Below are 17998 nucleotides of genomic sequence, written 5' to 3' on the forward strand. Positions count from 1 at the left end.
GAGAGTATCTGGGTCTTTGATCTGTGAAAGACCTTTTTCTGGCCTTAGGAGCTTAGGGATTTTTTTTCTTTAACTTCTAAATTTGTTTTCTGAGACAAGGTCTCATATAGCCAAAAACAGTCAACTTGAGAAAGAAATGTTTATTTTGACTGATGTTTTTGTAGGTTTAAGCTCCTTACTGCCTTTGAGCCTGATAAGACAACCTGGTAAGACATCATGGTGGGTGTATGTGGCCACTGAACATGGCCAAGACAGCAGAGAAGGCAGAGGAAAAATTCCACACTGTCACTAGGCCTTACCCTCGGTCCTCCCACCTCCCAGGAGCTCCTCCTTGGGGACAAGCCTTTAGCACTTAGGACTTGGAGGGAGAATATTCCAGACCTAAATGTAAATTTTCTTTGGGGGAAGTGTCAAAACAGTGTCATTGCCTGTCATTCATACTTTTTCTCTCTGTAGGCACACATTACTTTCGGGGAATTAACAACCTCCAGCAGCCATGGAACAGTTGGATTGGCCGCAAAAAACATGAGCTAAAGCCAAACAACCCTACAGAGGAAGGGCTGGCCAGCATTCATAGCGTCCTGTTCAGAAAAGACCCCTTCCTATGGAGGGCTGCCCTCCTTTACTATACAGTGTATCAAGCCAGCCAGATGTCTTTTTGTGAACTCTTCAAAGATATTGGCAAGTTTGTCAAGGACCCTAATACAAGATGGGATTACTGTGTAAGAGCCAAGAGAGGGTGGACTGATACTTCCCAGCCAGGTGAGTGTCCTTCAGTGGCAGGATTCTGACTGTCTGGCTAGTTGTTAGCTAGTGATTCCCTGTTAAACAGGAGGCTAACAAGTTTAAGGCTAGCCAGCTATATATAGTGAGACCCTGATTTTAAAAGGCCTGGAGGGCAGCAAGATGACTCAGCAGGTAAAGATGCTGGCTGCCAAATCTGATGGCCTGAATTTGATCCCTGAGACTTCACACAGTGGAAGGAGAGAGGTGACTTCTACAAGTTGCCTTCTGAGCCGACCATTTGAGCACTATGACACACACACACACATACACAAATGTAAAAGTTTTGTAACTTAAAAAATAAAATGAGCACACATACAACCTTCTTGATCAACCAATCACTAACCAGCTATTAATATTTTTTTGCTATTTCTTTCTCATTTTCTAAGATTTATTTATTTATTTTTACATGTGTGTGTGTGTGTGTGTGTGTGTGTGTGTGTGTGTGTGTGTGTGCCTCCATGAGTTCATGTATACTGTGTGTGCCTGGTGCCCTCAGAGACCTGAGCTCATCAGAATCCCTGGAAATTGAGTTACAGCAGTTGTGAGTTGCCTGATGTGGTAATGGAAACCCAACCTGTGTCTTTTGTAATAGCAGAAGCATTCTTAACCACAGAGCCACATCTCCAGCCTTTAGAGACACCTTTATTGAGATATTGGAGATGGCATTTGCCTTCCAATTAGTTCAGCTATTTAAAATGTAAACTTCATTGTTTTTTCAATATTATAGAGCCACACAGTTATCACCCCTAATTTTGGAATATTCTCTTCACCCAGCCTGCCCCCCCCCCCCAGGCTCCCAAGAAACAGATATCCACTAGAATTCATGGCCCATATATTCTCTCTCAGCTTTCAGGCAGTACTTTTAGTGGGTTTTCCTTTCAGTTTCTGTAAATTTACCTACTTTGAACATGTCATATGGATAGAATTATAATTTGTGATCCTTTTTAGCAGGATTCCTCCAATCATCAGAACTCCCCCCCCCTCAGTTTTGGTTTTTCTGTTGAAACTATCTCACTGTGTAGCCCTGGATGACCTGGAACTCACTCTGTCGACCATGGTGGCCTCAAACTCACAGAGATTCACCTGCCTCTGCCTCTGAGTGCAGGGATTAATGTCATGGGAAACCAGACCTGGACGGCTGTTTTCAGATTCATGCTCTGACTGAAATCATTCTTTATCCTTTTGCCAGCTGGCGGTTGTTCATTAGTTTCCGTCTTTAGCCCTCAGGAGTCACGCTGCGCTGTGTGTATGTGCTCATGTGCAGCTGTGTTTCCATCACTCTGCCTACACATCTCCCTCCATAGTGCATCCTGGTGAACTCTCCACCTCAGCTTCCTGGCTGTTGACATTACAAGCACAAGCCACCTCTGCCTAGAGTAGAATAGTCCAGGGACAGGGTGACTGCTGAGCTTCAGAGGCACCGCGTGACTCTGCTGGCTCCCGTTCACCAGTGTTAAATGGTCCTCTCCGCGTCTTTGCTAACATTTGCAATTTTCATTGTTTAAACCATGGTTTAAATGGGAAACTGCATTTTACTGTAGTCTTGATTTGTGTTTACCTGATGACTATGGTGTGGAACATCTTTTAATTTTTTTAGTTGATCTTTGTATTTCTTTAAAAGAACTATCTGCTTGGGTTTGGTTTTTGTTTTTGTTTTTTCAGATATTTTTATCATTCAGTTTCTTGATCATGTTATGTTTGACAGCTCCAGCCACCTATCCATACTGAGGATACAGAAGGCAGGGTTAAGTTTGTTGTTGTTGTTGTTTTTCCTAGCTTTCTGTCTGAGGTTTTTAGTGGAGAGGAAACATGTTTGTGAAGATCAGAAGTCAGCTTCCAGTATCCTTGTCAGAGTGCCATAGACCTTCATAGTATGTTTTTATTTGAAGGGATTTTTATTTATTTTTAGTGTGTGTGTGTGTGTGTGTGTGTGTGAGTGTGATATGTCTGTATAGCTGCACAGGCACATGGCGTGTATGTGGAGATAACAGGACAACTTTTGAGAGTGCATTCTGTCCTCCCACTTTATTGAGGAAGAAACAGGAGACAACATGTTTCCACCATGTTACCTGCTCTACAGTGGCTGGCCGGCTCCCCAAGCTTCTCAGGAGGCTCCTGCTACAGATGCTACCACTGCCTCCAGCTTTTCACATGGGTTTCAGGGCTGGAATTCAGGGAGTCAGGTGGACCTGGTAAGCCCACTGTGAGCCCCCTGAGCTGCCTCAAGCTTTTCCCCGAGACAAGTCCTGCTAAGCAGCCCTAGCCAGCCTAGAACTCATACTTGCTGGATTCAAACCGTGTGCCACCATGGCCTACCACCGTACTCCCCACCCCCATTTAAAAAATACCCAAGAATGGCCTTAACTGTATTCTCTTCCATACCTAGGAAGTGACTTTGCTGCCTACCCAACTTTGTTTTCCCACCTTATATTTTGAGACAGTCTCTGACTTGGACTTAGGAGCATGGGCTCTACTAGACGGTCTGGCCACTAAGCTCCAGAGATGCATCTGTCTCTGCCTTCACAGCACTGGGATTATCTGCACGCTTGACCACACCCAGCTCTTTACAGAGGTGCTGGAGGTCAGACTCAGGTGCACACCCACAACAAGCGCTTCTCTGACTAAGCCGCTCGAGCTCTTTTGACTTTTTCTTTAATCTTAATTAAAAATTATATGTGTATGGGTATTTTGCCTGCATGCCTGGTATCCATGAAGTGCAGAAGGTTCGTCGGATCCCCTGAAACTAGAGTTAGAGATGGTTGTGAGCCTCTCTGTGGGTGCTGGGAATCAAATTCAGGTTTTCTGCAAGAGCAGCAACTCCACCCCTGAAAGCTTTTTTAAAAGAGACATTCTGAGCTGGGTGGTAGTGGTGCACACCTTTAATTCCAGCACTCGGGAGGCAGAGGCAGGCAGAGGAGGCAGAGGAGGCAGAGGTAGGCAGAGCTAGTTCCAGGACAGGCTCCAAAACTACAGAGAAACCCTGTCTCGAAGAAAAAGAGACATCCTGAAATTTATATAAAACGAGGACAATTTTAATTCAATGAGACCTCATGAATACATTACTCGAGCTTAGCGTCCACTGACATTTTCTTACTGAATCATCTGCTTTTCAGTATCCCTGCTTTCCTGTAATAATGTAAAGCTAATTCAAGTATCATATCATGGATGTCTCAATGTGTATCTCTAGGTAATTAGAATAGCATCGTTCCTCATCACTATGCTACTAGCATGCCTAATAAAATTAGCAATAATTCCTTAATATGTGGCTATATGGAGAATATACTCTACATACATATTGTTTTTTAAAAGCTCAAGAAAGCTATGAAATTTTCTATTATTTGTTTGTTTGTTTTAAGACAGGATTTCTTTGTAGCTTTGGAGCCTGTCCTGGAACTCACTCTGTAGACCAGGCTGGTCTCAAATCCACAGGGATTCACCAAACTCTGCCTCCCAAGTTCTGGGATTAAAGGTGGGTGCCACCATGCCTGGTTTAATCCTATACATTCTCTAAATTCTGGGTGTCATCCCTACTTTCATGGGAGAAACGATATAAAAATCACATAGAGTGTATTTATTTCGAGTTATTTATTTTTTGAGTCAGGCTCACTATGAGACTCAGGCTAGCCTTGAACTTATGTGGCTACGATTGTTGTTAACTTTGAGATCATCTTCTTTCTGCCTCCAGAGTATCAGAATTACAAGTGTCATATGTGTGTGTGTGTGTGTGTGTGTGTGTGTGTGTGTGTGGTGTGGTGGGTTGTTTGGCTGGCATTTTGCTGTTTTATGTTTTTCTAAGACAAGGTTTTGGTAGTCCAGGTTGGCTTAAGATTTGCTATGTACTTCTGATCTCTCTACCTCTAGAATTACAGATGTGCACCACTATCAGGTTTGTGCAGTGCTGGGAATCCCTGCATGCACTGTACCAACTGAGTACAAACCCATGATGTTAGGTTTTTGTTTTGTTTTGAGATAGAGTCTCAATGTAAGCCTGGCTGACTAGGAACTCCCTGTGTAGATCAATCTTGGCTTTCTGGTTTTTAAACCATTAAGACACAGTTTTAGCTGGGTGTGATAGCACATGCCTGTAATTCCACTCTTGGGAGGCTGAGGTGGGAAATGGATGTGCCTTCAAAGCCAGCCTGGGCTCCACAACAAGAGTCAGTTTCATTGACAGTTCTTAGATGTAGGTTTTTAGAATTGAACTCAGGTTTTCATGTTTAAGAGGCGAGCTCTTTACAGACCAAGATGTTTCCTGAGCCTGAAATCTAGTCTCAAAACTGAAAACAAAAACAAGACAACGCTAATCAACCAAACAGTGTCGTGTTATTTCCCCAGGATGGTCGCATTCAAAATCCTTTTGCCTCAACGTCCCAAATAGCTGCAATCACAGGGATGCACCAGTGTCCAGGGTCATGACCTTTATGAAGGAGTTAGGGCAGGACTATTGCTGTTTAGCACAGAGCAAACAGAGGAAAATAGGACAGCCAAGCGCCCTCATCTCCACAGTGCCTCGGAGACCGCTCACCCTATCTCCACAGTGCCCTCGTGAGACCGCTCACCCTATCTCCCTTCACACCAAGGCATCCCCTTCAGGCTCAGTTGTGGTGGGGTAATGTTTGTAAGGCACTGACTTCTAAGTTCCAGTCTTTAAGTTTGGGGAGGATGTCATTTTAATTAACAAAAAGCAGTAAAATGAGTTCTTCAAGTCAAAGTACTGGACTGTGTGCTATCAATACCATTTTGTTACTTTCCAAGATCTTGCCTTTTATGTTGTAAAAATAATTGAATAAAAACAAACATGGGCTGGGCATGGTGGTGCACACCTTTAATCCCAGCACAAAACAGAAGCAGGTGGATCTCTCTGGGCTCAAGGCTAGCCTGGTCTACAAAGAGTGCCAGCACAGCTAAAGCTATCTAGTGTGTGAGACCCTGTCTCAAAAAATAAAAGTAGGCTATTTAAAAAAAAACAGAGCTGCTCCTACGTAAAGAGAATGGTTACCATCCAATTTTATGTTTCTTTAAACATTAAAAAGTAACCACTGAGGCTGGAAAATGGTTCAGCAATGAAATGTGTGCTGATTGTGCAGAGGACCTGAGTCCACTTCCCAGTACCCACGCTGGGCAACTCACAGCTTCGGCCGCAAGAGAACTAATGCTTCTGGCCTCCTCAGGTGTCCATACTGAGGTATACACCACACACACACACACACACACACACACACACACACACAATTAAAAATAAAATAGTCTTTTAAAGAGAAAGAAAGTAAACATTCTTCTGGTTCCTCCAGGGTGTTTCAGTAAAGACCAGGTGTACTTGGATGGAATCCTTCAAATACTTCGATTCAGAGAGTCCATAGACTTTCATCTGCTGACTGCCCTGGGCAAGGTGAGTGCACAGTGACCCAGCCCTCCAGCGCTCCCTGTCAGCGTTTTCTGTATGTTTCGCTCCATTGTATGATCAAACACTCAAGTTCAAACTGTTTGTTACTTTGTCGTTGTTGGAACAAGTTTCTTATTTTGACAACAGAAGGAAACTTTCTGTGTGATCAGTAAGAGACAGAGGGATAGAGAATTTGGAAAAATACCTTATTTTCATGTGCATTTAAAAAAAACACATCTTTTTGGGTTTGCTTTTGGATTTTGTTTGTCTGTTATTGAACCAGGATCTCATGGAGCCAGGATAATCTCCAAATAGATGTGCTGCTGAAGATGACTGTAAACTTGTTTTGTTTTGTTTTCAACACAGGGTTTCTCTGTTTATCTCTGGCTGCCCTAGGATCCGCCTGCCTCTGCCTCCTGAGTGCTGAGATTAAGGTGTGTGCCGCTATCACTAAGCTTTTTTTCTTTTTTCCCTTTCTTTTAATTTTTGGACAGTGCAAGAATTCTGGGCACACACTACCATATCTATCTTTAAAAAGGTTTTCTCGGTCTGGAGAGATGGCTCAGCGGTTAAGAGCACTGGCTGCTCTTCCAGAGGTCTGAGTTCAATTCCCAGCAATCTAATGCTCACAACCAACCTCAACCTCATGCTCACAACCATGAGATCTGGTGCCCTCTTCTGGCCTGCAGGCAGACATTCAGGCAGAACACTGTATACATAATAAATAAATAAATAAATAAATAAATAGGTTTTCTCTGTAAAAGTATGAAGGAAGCTGTAGTTGTGGCACTTTGCCTTTCTAAGCTCTCCTGTGAGCAAGGATATTATCTGATTTACCATTAATTCATTATAACATTAAAATACAGTACCAGTCTTGTTGCATGTGGCCATCAGGGACTCAGATGACCAAGTGCTTTGACATTGAATGCTGACATTTGAAAGGAATCCTTTCTACACAACAAGTCATAACAGTGTGCTTCAAATATTCCAGAAACTGGGGATCTGGGGAGATGACTCAGTCCCTAAGAGCCTTTGCTGTTCTTGCAAAGGACCTGAACTTGGTTCTCAGCACCCCAGATGGAATGGTTCGTAACCACCTGTAACTCTACTTCGGGGGACCCATTCTTTCTTTTGACCTCAGTAGGCACCTGCATACACATGCACACCTGCACTCACATGCACATCTGCACTCACACACACACCTGTGCACACCTGCATACACATGCACACCTGCACATACACAAATAAAAATAATTCGTTAAAAATGTATTTAGGGAGCTGGAGAGATGGGTTAAGAGCACCTGTTACTCTGGCAGAGGATCCGGATTTCATTCTCAGCACACACATGGTACCTTATAACCATCCATAACTCTAGTTCCCAGGGATCCAGAACCCTCTTCTGCTCTTCCAAAGTACCAGTCATATATGTCATACACACATATACATGCAGACAAACAAACACATTTTAAAAAACAGTTTAAAATATGTCTGTATTTAGGAAGTCATGTTGCAAACAGATCCACTGCCACCTGGCCTCTGCTACTCCGTTTACTGAGCACAGGCAGGGTAGATTTCAGTGTCATTCTTGGGCGCTAGGAATTTGGGAACAGTTAGTGAGCATTGGCCTCCACTCAGCCAGCAGCCACACTGACTCCTTACAAGAGAGTGGCTTGTCTGTAACTCTTTGATTGTATTGATTTATTTTGATATAGGGTCTCTGTCTTAGTTGGGTTTTATTGCTATGAAATCACCATGAAATGAACATGGCAACTCTTATAAAGAAATCATTTAACTGGGGTGGTTCACTTACAGTTTCAGAGTTCAGTCCATTATCATCATAGCAGGAAGCATGGCAGGGTGCAGGCAGACGTGATGCTAGAGCTGAGAGTACCACACCTTGCAGACAACAGGAAGTCAACTGACTGTCACACTGTGGGAAGCTTAAGCAAAAGCGACCTCAAAGCCCACCCGCAAAGTGGCATACTTCCACCACCAAGGCCACACCTCATAATAGTGACACTCCATTTAGGGGACATTTTCTTTGAAACTACCGCAGTCTCACTACGTAGCCCTGGGTGGCCTGGGACTCAGCAGCTGTGCCCACGCTCCTGCAGCAGCCCCGCTGCTTTCCCTGCTCGTTGTGTCCTAAGCCCCACCTTGTCTGGCGCAGCTCCCTCAGCTGGGCAGCGCCACAGTTGCAGTGTGAAAGACCTTATCTGGATCAGACCTTCCCTTAAGGATTGTTGTGCTGGTTTTCTCTGTCCAAACCACTGAAACTTTTCCTTCCCAAAAGGGAGGCTATTCTGTTTTCTTGTCCTTTGCGTGTTCACTGGGCCAGCATGTTTCATGTCCTCCAGGCACACATGCGTGCCCTCTGTTCATGGCCTGGCTGTATGGCACAGGCTGCAGCTTCTCTCTTCTTTTGGCATGCACTCTTTACTATGTTTACTCATTTCTTGTCTTACTTAAAGGCTTTGAATTTTTTTATACAGAGGCTGTTGTAGGGTGATAATTGGATATATATATATATATATGTATATATATGTTGTTATATTGAAGCACTATGAGAAAAATTATCAAAATATGCTAAAGACAGGAAATGAGTCAATATTGTTTAAAAATGTTGCCATTTGGGTTGGCACGCTGGTTCTGCCGGTAAAGGCACTTGTCCAAGCCAGACAACTGCCAAGTTGTGCTTACACCTTCCAGTGCACTAACGTACACCCACACCCTGCTCCAGTACGTAACAAATGTGTTTTTTAAAGTTAGCATTAGACTTGCTTAAGGCAGGGCTGCCGTTACCCTGCAGTGTGTAAACAATACAGTATGTTCTGTGGTAGACAAGATGCTCTTGGACATTTTCCTCTTGTCTCTGTCATAAACAGAAAACCTATTTCTATTACATTTAGGGGTACAGATAGTAGGTAACTGAAATATAAACATTAAGAATCATAAGATAGAAGTGCGATATGACTATGATTTCTTCTCAAAAAGACTTCCTGCCAACCCTGGAAGAGTGGTGATCAGAAGTGGGAATACTGAAAAATCAGCCTTTCCAGGACAGGCTTGGCGCACGCCTTCAGCCCACCACCTGGGAGGCAGAGGCAGGCGAATCTCTGAGTGTGAGGCCAGCCTCATCTATATAGTGAGTACTAGGCCAACCAGGGCTACATAGTGAGAGACCCCAAACTCAAAAATAAACAAATTCAGCCTTGATTTGGAATTTAAAGGTAAAAATAACTTAAAGAATTATAAGAGTTTTTTTTTCTTCTCAACTAGAGCCCTTTCTACTTTCATGGGCATGTTTGTTTTGAGACAGGGTCTCTCTCACTGTAAGCCCTGGCTGTCCTGGAACTCCTGTGTAGATCAGGCTGGCCTTGAACTCACAGAAATCTGCCTGCTTCTGCCTCCTGAGTGCTGGGATTAAAGGTGTGTGACAATATTCCCTGCTCCATGTGTGGTTTTCATGACTCAACAAGTTTCTTTACAGTTGGGTGAAGGGTTGATTATAGACACATGGGCAACTTGCCAATGGCAACACTGAGGAAAATGTCACTTGTTTTCCACCAATCACTAACTTTTTATGATCCTCAGGGAGGGGTGGGCTTCATGAGCCATCCCAGCTGCTGTGAGTTCAGCCAGAACTCAGCATCGCAAACCACTCCCTATTACCTTCTGTCTGACCCTCTGATGTACCCTGAGTGCGGGAGAGTGATATAAATGGCTCACTTGTGACTGCCCACTCAAATGCCACTTAGTTCTTGACACTTTGACCAGTTATGCATCTCTCCATTAACTCCTGCCCCCTGCAGAATGAAGCTGCTATGATAGCAGATAGCAGTATTCGTGCATGGGCGTACACACGGTATTTAGATGGCTATAGCAGTATTCGTGCATGGGCGTACACACGGTATTTAGATGGCTATAGCAGTATTCGTGCATGGGCGTACACATGGTATTTAGATGGTGATTTGGTAGGAACACTGCCTCCTCTACCAGACAGCAGCAGCAGCTTCCCACCAGAGTTATGCCCTCAATCACAGCTTCGGGGTGGCTTTACAGTTCCTTTATACAGATCCTTTCCTATGGAGAGAGCCTCAGTTCTGACGGAGCAGCAGCTGGCTATCCCTGTAAGACTCCCACTGCGTGCCCTCAGGGGGCACATCACAGAGACCTCTGCTGAGTTAGACTGTGGGTGGCAATTCCCCCCCCCCCCACCAGCAGGATGCATGCCACCTCTGGTTCTGGGAAAGTTGACCAGCATGGAGGGTGAGAAGCAAGAGGATATAACAAATTATGTCTGCAGGAAGCCAGTCCACAAGAGTTTTCTTCTTCAGGTTTCATCACGCTAGCTGCATTTTGATTCCCTTATTTAGATTTTTTTCTCTTCAAGACAGGGTTTCTCTGTGTAGTCCTTCTGTCCTGGAACTCACTGTATAGCCCAGGCTGGCCTCCAATTCACAGAGATCTGCCTGCCTGCCTCTGCCTCCTGCGTGCTGGGATTAAAGGCGTGCATCATCTCTTAAATCAAGAGATTTGTTTGAGTTTAGTGTCTCCTACCTGAGAATGTAGCTCAATGGTAGACTTGCCTAGCATGCTCAAGGCCCAAGTTTGATCCCCAGCATCACCACCAACAAAAGGTACAGTCTGTCCTTACATACAGGATGCTTACACACCTGACTTTATACAGACTGACTCAGTTCCAAGATAAGAGTGTGAAGTCAAATACTGATTTTCTCTTTTCTTTTATGCATATGCTTAGCCATGAGAGGGCGTAAAATAATATTTAAGGTAGTAAAGGAAAGTAAACAACAATTTTTGTTTGCTTTTGTATTTTGCAGCTAGTAACTTGACAGTCCACATTTTTGTTTTTTGTTTTGTTTTGATACAGGATCTCATCATGTAGCCCAGGCTGGCCTCAGACTCAAAGAGCTTCACCGATATCTGCCTCCAAGTTCCCAAGCACTGGGTTAAAGATGAGAGCCACCACCTTGGTCTCGTATCCACATATTTAAGGTCCTGGAGAAAAATTCGCTTCCAGAATGTAACTTGTAGTTGTAAAAGCAGTTCCTTTTTTCAGGTATCGTATGAAGATGTGGATCGCTTAAAAGGGCTGGCAGTTACTGAGAACATGAGAGTCCCCCACTTCCTGCAAGACCACAGCCGCTACATGGAGCACTTGGAGAGGATCATGGAGGTGAATGAGCTGACTGATGCTGAGCTGAAAGACCTCATCTAAGAGTGCGGCCACTCCTCCATGGCTGCGAGTGGCTGGGGCACCTAGTGCCTGCACCCGTAGAGGAGAGTGGTGGCTGAGCTCAGCTTTCCGAAGACCAGCCCTCAGTATCCAGCTGAAATTTAGGTTATATGTAAACCTGAAACTATTTTCCTAAAATGTTTCTATAGCCTGCAGGCGGAAGTCGCTCCTCTTCATCCGGCCCGCAGCAGAGACAAAGGAAGATTGCTGCTGCAGACTCCGGATGGCCTGTGACCTGAGCACTGAGCCAGCTCCACTGTACTGTATAAACTCCCAGGTTCTGTTTCCCATGCCAAACAGTGGTGATGGTTCTTCTTCGAAATACTCGTTTTGTAACTTGCCAAAAGGCTGGCAATATCTAAGAGTTCTTATTTTTCCTATGGTAAGTAATGTTAAAAGGAAAATGAAAAGAAATTTGAAAACTTTTCATTAAGTTCTTTGTTTTATACATTTTTGTTTTTATTTTCTGAGTTTATATAAGCTCGAGTAGGTGTGTGTGTGTGTGTGTGTGTGTGTGTGTGTCAAAGGATCAGACATGGGTATAATCTGCCACTGATCCATACCCAGGGCTCTCTGTTTGTTTCTCCTTGTCCTCCCCCACCACCATTTTGAGTACACTGAAGAGGACAGCAGGTGATTGGAACTAGAGGTCACCCACAGCACAGGGCCTGCTGTCCAGTTACCTCTGAACCACACTGTGTTGAAAACATAGTTGCCCCTTTAAACTTCAGTCAGCTTTTAAGATCCTTCCCTTGGCGAGGGAATCGAGTGACAGTTCCCTCCAGCAGGTGGCTCGAAAATGAGCCGCTGCTTTCTGCCTTTTATCTTAGTGCTTCATTCATTCGCTCATTCATTCATTCATCCATCCACTCAGATGAAACAGTCAGGAAAAGTGAGGCCACTCACCTTGGAATGTGTCATGAGGCGAGGACAGACAGGCCGGCCTTGAATAAACCTGGCCATGGTTCAAAAAATGAAGTTTCTGGGCCTTTGGTCAATCCCGATCCAGCTTGAACTTAGAAGAATTCCATGTACACTTTGCAGCCTGTGCACCGGGGCTCATAATTGGCTTTTCCGACCATATACCGACCAGCAAGAGTGCTGCCGTAACTGCCCCAGGATTGCTGTGCTGGCTTCCAATGCCTCTGAGAGCTCATCTCAGCCTCAGCGCAGGCAGAAATGTGCTGGAGACATGTGCTGCGAAGCCTAGCCTGCTAGAAAGCCTGGGTTACGATTCTTCTCCTTCACAGACCACAGGCGGGAAGGGCTTGCTTCAGAAAATAATGTTACAAGTAAACCCAGGCTCTCTAACTAAGAGCCGCACCTCTTGCCTTTGGCAGTAGAGCAAGGCCTTCGGGAGCTTGAAAAAAATACCTCTTCACTCCACACCATAATAACCCACAGGTGTCCTACAGCATTTGCCAGAGGGACAAGACGTCTGTTCCTGACTCCTCTGGTGAGCCTCTCCTTGCAGCAGACGCTCCAGCCTTATCTCAAGTTCTCAGTTATCTTAATTCACCCAAGTGACTGCAGGCAGTCCTGCAGGAGAAAGAAGGGCAGTGCTTTAAGTCCTGGGATCTACACCCAGAAGCTCGCAGTCAGCTCTTGCTGGCAGTAACACCACATTCTTACCTCAGGGTTCATATGTAAAGGGAATCTGAGCAGCCTTCATTTCCTGTAGGGTTATCTGCAGTGGTTCCAGAGTGAGCAGGCCTTCTGTCTCTGGCCAGTTTGGAAAGGGAACTGCTTTCTTGCCTTACCACTTCGGTGCAAAAATAAAAAGAATAAAATTCAAAAGCATTCTGTAGAGGAAAAATAATGACCTTAAATTACATTGACTGGCCTTAAAAATCTTCAAAAGTTAACAGCAACTAAAAGTGGTCTCAGAACAACAGAGGGGTCTGAAGATCTGGGACTGTCTTGGAGAGTCCTTGGAGAGGCCAGGGAGACATAGTGAGGTCCCATCTCAAAACAATAGCAGCAAAAAAAATAAGTTGAGGGTTGATGATATTTATTCTCTTTCTTAATATTGAGTGTAAGATCAGTTTTTGTTTCCTAAAATAATTTTTTAAGGTTTTTGGACGGTGTATAGCCCAGGCTGTCCTGGAACTGACTCCATAGACTAGGCTGGCCTTGAACTCAAAGAGATCCACCTGCCTCTCAATAATCCCATCTTTCATCCTCCACTCAGCACTGAAACTCACCCTGCTAAGCCAACACCATTAGCCCCAGAACCCAGAGGCAAGTAAAGCCAAACTCGGGAAAGAAGAAGCAGGCCAAAAGCCCCTTGCAGGAAGAGAGCTTTTCTTCCTTGTCCTTCCTGCCTAGGCTACCTGGAAGGAGGCAAGTCAGTCATCTCTATGAGGAAACAGAACTCTCCAGAGAAAACAGAGCATACTCTGCCCACTGCTGTCTCTAGTTGACCTTAGAATGGCACACTGCCACACCCAGCATGAACAATGAGGGCCACATCTGAAAACCAAAGTGGCCCTCTGTCCCTGGAAGGATGGGGTACCATAAGATACCCTGAGAAGCAGACCAAAGGCCAGGTGCCTGATCCCCTGCCCTTCCCCTTGCCCTCTAGGGCTCCCCTTGCTATCCCAGGTGGTCCCAGCTATTCCTGCCTCTCTGCTATCTGCTTTCTGTAGTCTATGATTCTGATATTGGACCAAACTCTCAGGCCAGTCACAATTAGCTGTGTAGCTTCTGGGACGCAGAAAGCCTCAGGGATCCCTTGCCCATGCGAGCGACAGTGCCTCGCTCCGGTTGTCACTGTGGCTTGTTTCCCACAGCCCCGTTTCTCTACAGGTCCCTGCCAACTTCACTTGCTCCCGATCACAACAAAATTTGAGCTCCGTCATGTAACAACTACTTCATCACGATGGAAGCCAGATGGCTCTCATGACCTTGCATCTTCTATCACACAGACACTTGGAACTCTATTTCTCCTTACTAAATATCCTGCTAACGCAGTTGTACGCTGACCCGGACAGTTACCGCACCCAGAAAACCACTCCAGATCAGTCATTTACCTGGTCACATCTCCCTGTACCTCACGATGTTGGTGCACATTGAAGGGTCCTCATGGTTCTGGGCCGGGTGCTGTCACCAAAGCTTTGCCACTAACATGGCTTAGTTCTGCACCACTGAATTTAACAGGGCTACCCCTCCACAGTCTCTGGCATATGCTGCCCTTTCTCAGTGCCACCGTCTCAGCATTTCACCAGCAATGCCATAAAAGTGAGCTCTGGGAAACCCCAAAACCTCCTGTGGTGGTTGAATAAGAATGGCCCCTAAGTCATCAGAAGCATGAGGAGGTGTGGCCTTGTTGGATTTGGTGTGGCCTTATTAGAGGAATATCTCACTGGGGTGGACTTTGAGGTTTAGAAGCCCAAGCCAGGCCCAGTGTCTCTGTATTCCTGCTGCCGGCAGATTCAGAGGTAGAATCCACAGCTGCTTCTCCAGTACCAGGTCTGCTTGCTTGCCACCACGCTTCCCGCCATGATGAAACCTCTGAAGCTGTAACACTGGCTATCCACCTTCTGTCCACCTTATCTCCACCCTTCACTGGGTTGGCTCCCATTGACAGTAATGGAGATGGGGCACCCAGTCCCAAAGGGCAAATGGGACCAGAGGAATCTCAGAAGCACAGAGGCTGCACAGTAGCAGTGGAGGAGGGAGAGACACCCCACAGGTGAGAAGCCAGCGCTGGCTTCCACTGGCCAACAGAAGTTTCTCTGTTCAGCTCTCCTATGTCAGGTCTTTGCTGGGTGGCATGGCCAGCAGAGGGCTCAAGTGGAGACTTTTGTCTCCCTTGTCTCCCCTGGCCTCTCTATTGCTTGGGGCCCGGTGCTTCCTTTGGGCTGGTGAGCCAAAGCACATGCCACTCCCAGGAGCCGAGTGCTGCTGCTCCTGTTCCCCAAACTTCTTCCCGTGTTGCCTTGACTCCCTAAGCTCTCATTCCTTCACCCACTCACTCAGGTGTTGTTATGTGTCTGGTTCTGGATACAAAAATGAATCTATTTTTGGTGGGGCACATAATAAAGTATCATAAACCAGGCCAGATGGAGCTGGCTTTTATTTCTAGCACATAAGACTCAGAGGCATGTATATATCTGAGTTCAAGGTCAGCCAGGTCCAGGTCAGCTAAAGCTAAATAGTAAGACTCAGTCTTAAAACAACACAAACAACAACAAAGCAATAAAACAACGTGGCTCACAACAACAAAAACAATCTGTTCCAGAGAAGCCCTGTGTGTCTACATGCTGCTTCTCCTAAGGACACAAGTCCTGTGGGATGCAGGGTCCACGGGCTCCAGAATGAGGTCATCTTAATCACTTCGGCAAGGCCTCTTTATACAGGAAGTTGCACTGTGAGGGACATGATTCAACATATAACAAGGAACCAGCCTCCGGCCCTCAGCCCCTCCTCCTCAGTGACCATGGTTGTAGCTTCAGGGGTGGGTGGACCATCTGGCTTCTCTAGATGTCCACAGCCTGGGTGTGAGGCAAGCTGGCAAGCAAGCTCCCCTACAGCATTCTGTGCCTTACCTACAGTCTCCAGCCCTGAGAGGAACATAACAGACCCATCATGGAAGGCTCCAGAAAGTCAGGCGTTCCAACTGCTCCCAACTTCCTATGCTTCCCACCTCCAGGTACCTGAGCTCAAGTTGTGTAAATCATCATCTTCTTGCCCAAGTTGGCCTCTTTCTCCCCACTCCTTCAAAACCTGAAGCAAAGTTTAGATGACAGTTTAGGATAAAATGTTTGGAACATAAGCTGGTTGGGGCAGAGCAGGGTGTCCTAAGGTGCTCATCAGGTAACCTGTCTTTCCTCATGTCACCATAAAGGGCTATAACTCACCCCCCCCCCACACACACACACCTTTGCCCTCAGGCCTTTCTGTGGAAGGTGGCCATCAACCTTCACCATGCTGTTCCCAGTACTCTTGCCCAGGGACTCCTCAGAGCCGCCCCTAGGGAAACAAGTGTTCCCCTTGCTCCACGCCACATAGCACGCTGCAAGTCTCTGTTGCAAACACTTCTCGTTTTTCAGTTGGGATCTTCTCACTGTTTTGTTTCCTTCTTTGTTTTGAGACAGAGGTTCACTGTGCAGCCCAGGCTGACCTCAAACTCTCAGCAATCCTCCTGCTTCAGCCTCCCAATGTGTTGCGATACAGGTATAGGTTCTTATGCCTGGCTTTCTTCTAAACTTAAACACATTTTAAAATCAAATTTTATTTAGTGTGTGAGCACACATGCATTTCTGTGTATTTATTTGGATATATATGTGCATATATATACACATACATATATATATATCCGTATCTTCTGACAGAGCCACAGTTAGTGCACCTGCATACAAATGGCAATTACCCCAGAAATGGGCCCTGACTTGGTTTTATGAACACTTGGAAAACAGCTCTCTGGCTTTAACAGGTGGCTGTGGTACCATACTGCATGTATTCACTTTTAGCTATCATACCCTCTTTGGAAGACACTCAGACCCCAGAAGCTAACTAGTTAATTCATGCAGCCAGTCTTACAACAACAAGCAGCACCCGTGGGGTGCCTGGGATGCTGCCCAGTTGGAAGTAGAGACATGCTAAGTTCCTAGTGTAGGAAAGAGGGCAACAGTATGCACGGGGTGCTAAAAACATGGCTTCACTCAGAGCTGGTTGCAGATGAAGCTGAGAAGAAGGTGCCCTCACTTCATTTTGACCTCCAAGGTGTCAAAGGGGGACGGAGCAGAGGCAGTGATGGCAGCGGGATCTGAAGAGGCAAATTGCTGAGGCTGCTGCCCTGTGTCTGGTTTTCCTCCCTCCTCGCTAAGGGATGCTGAGACCTGTTGTCCCCACTAAGTCTGCTTCTTGTGCCTTCTGTGTGCTTCTGTGCTTCCGCCCGTAGTCCATTCCATGAGGAGTGAGGTGGGCACAGAACGAAGATCCCCCGTGCTGGAGACACACAGGAAGACCCAGCCAGCTAGCCTGTGCTTAGCCATTAAACACAGGCAAATTTTGCTCTTGGATTTACAAAAGACCAGGGATGTGGTTCAGTGCTGGGGCACCTGAATTCTATTTCTAGCACAGAATAAAATGCTTTATGATGTGTTGTTATTCTCATACCATAGTCAGGGAAGTGGAGGAGCAGAGGTCAAGCAAGTAGCTACACCCCACAGCTAGGCATTTGCTAGAGTTCAAACTCAGGCAGTCTGGATGCAGGGTCCCTGAGATGTCACTGACTTCTGCAGCTCATTGCCAGGGCCTCATAGCACCGGTTGCACCTTAACAAATGACATCTCATAGTTTAGCTACACGTGGTGGTGGAATCTCGGCCCCTGAGTGGGGCTGAATCAAGACCACAGGTTCAAGTCCACCAAGTTTCAAAAAACCAAAACATCTACCAGATGTGATTCTTACTCTTTGGGTCCTAAGTCTAGACTGGCTAAACTGTGTTCTCTGCTAGAAATCTCACAGAACCAAGACCAAATTGCCAGCAGGGCACTCACTGGAGGACACAGAGAAGAATGCACATCCTGTCACCGAGGATTGGCTGTAGGACTCAGATCTCCACT

At 45.8% G+C, this 17998-nt stretch overlaps 1 protein-coding gene across 2 annotated transcripts in view; it reads left to right on the top strand.

The window, feature by feature from the left end:
• Positions 1-11408, top strand: part of Kiaa0895 (KIAA0895 ortholog) — a 69763-nt gene extending 58355 nt beyond the window's left edge. For both annotated transcript variants that reach the window (XM_038322934.1, XM_038322935.1), the window contains 3 exons: positions 457-762; positions 6078-6175; positions 11250-11408. In XM_038322934.1, coding sequence (XP_038178862.1) covers positions 457-762; positions 6078-6175; positions 11250-11408 — 563 coding nt within the window. The remainder of the gene's footprint in view (positions 1-456; positions 763-6077; positions 6176-11249) is intronic.
• Positions 11409-17998: the final 6590 nt, after the last annotated feature.

Source organism: Arvicola amphibius, chromosome 3, assembly GCF_903992535.2.
Source record: "Arvicola amphibius chromosome 3, mArvAmp1.2, whole genome shotgun sequence".
NCBI lineage: Eukaryota > Metazoa > Chordata > Mammalia > Rodentia > Cricetidae > Arvicola > Arvicola amphibius.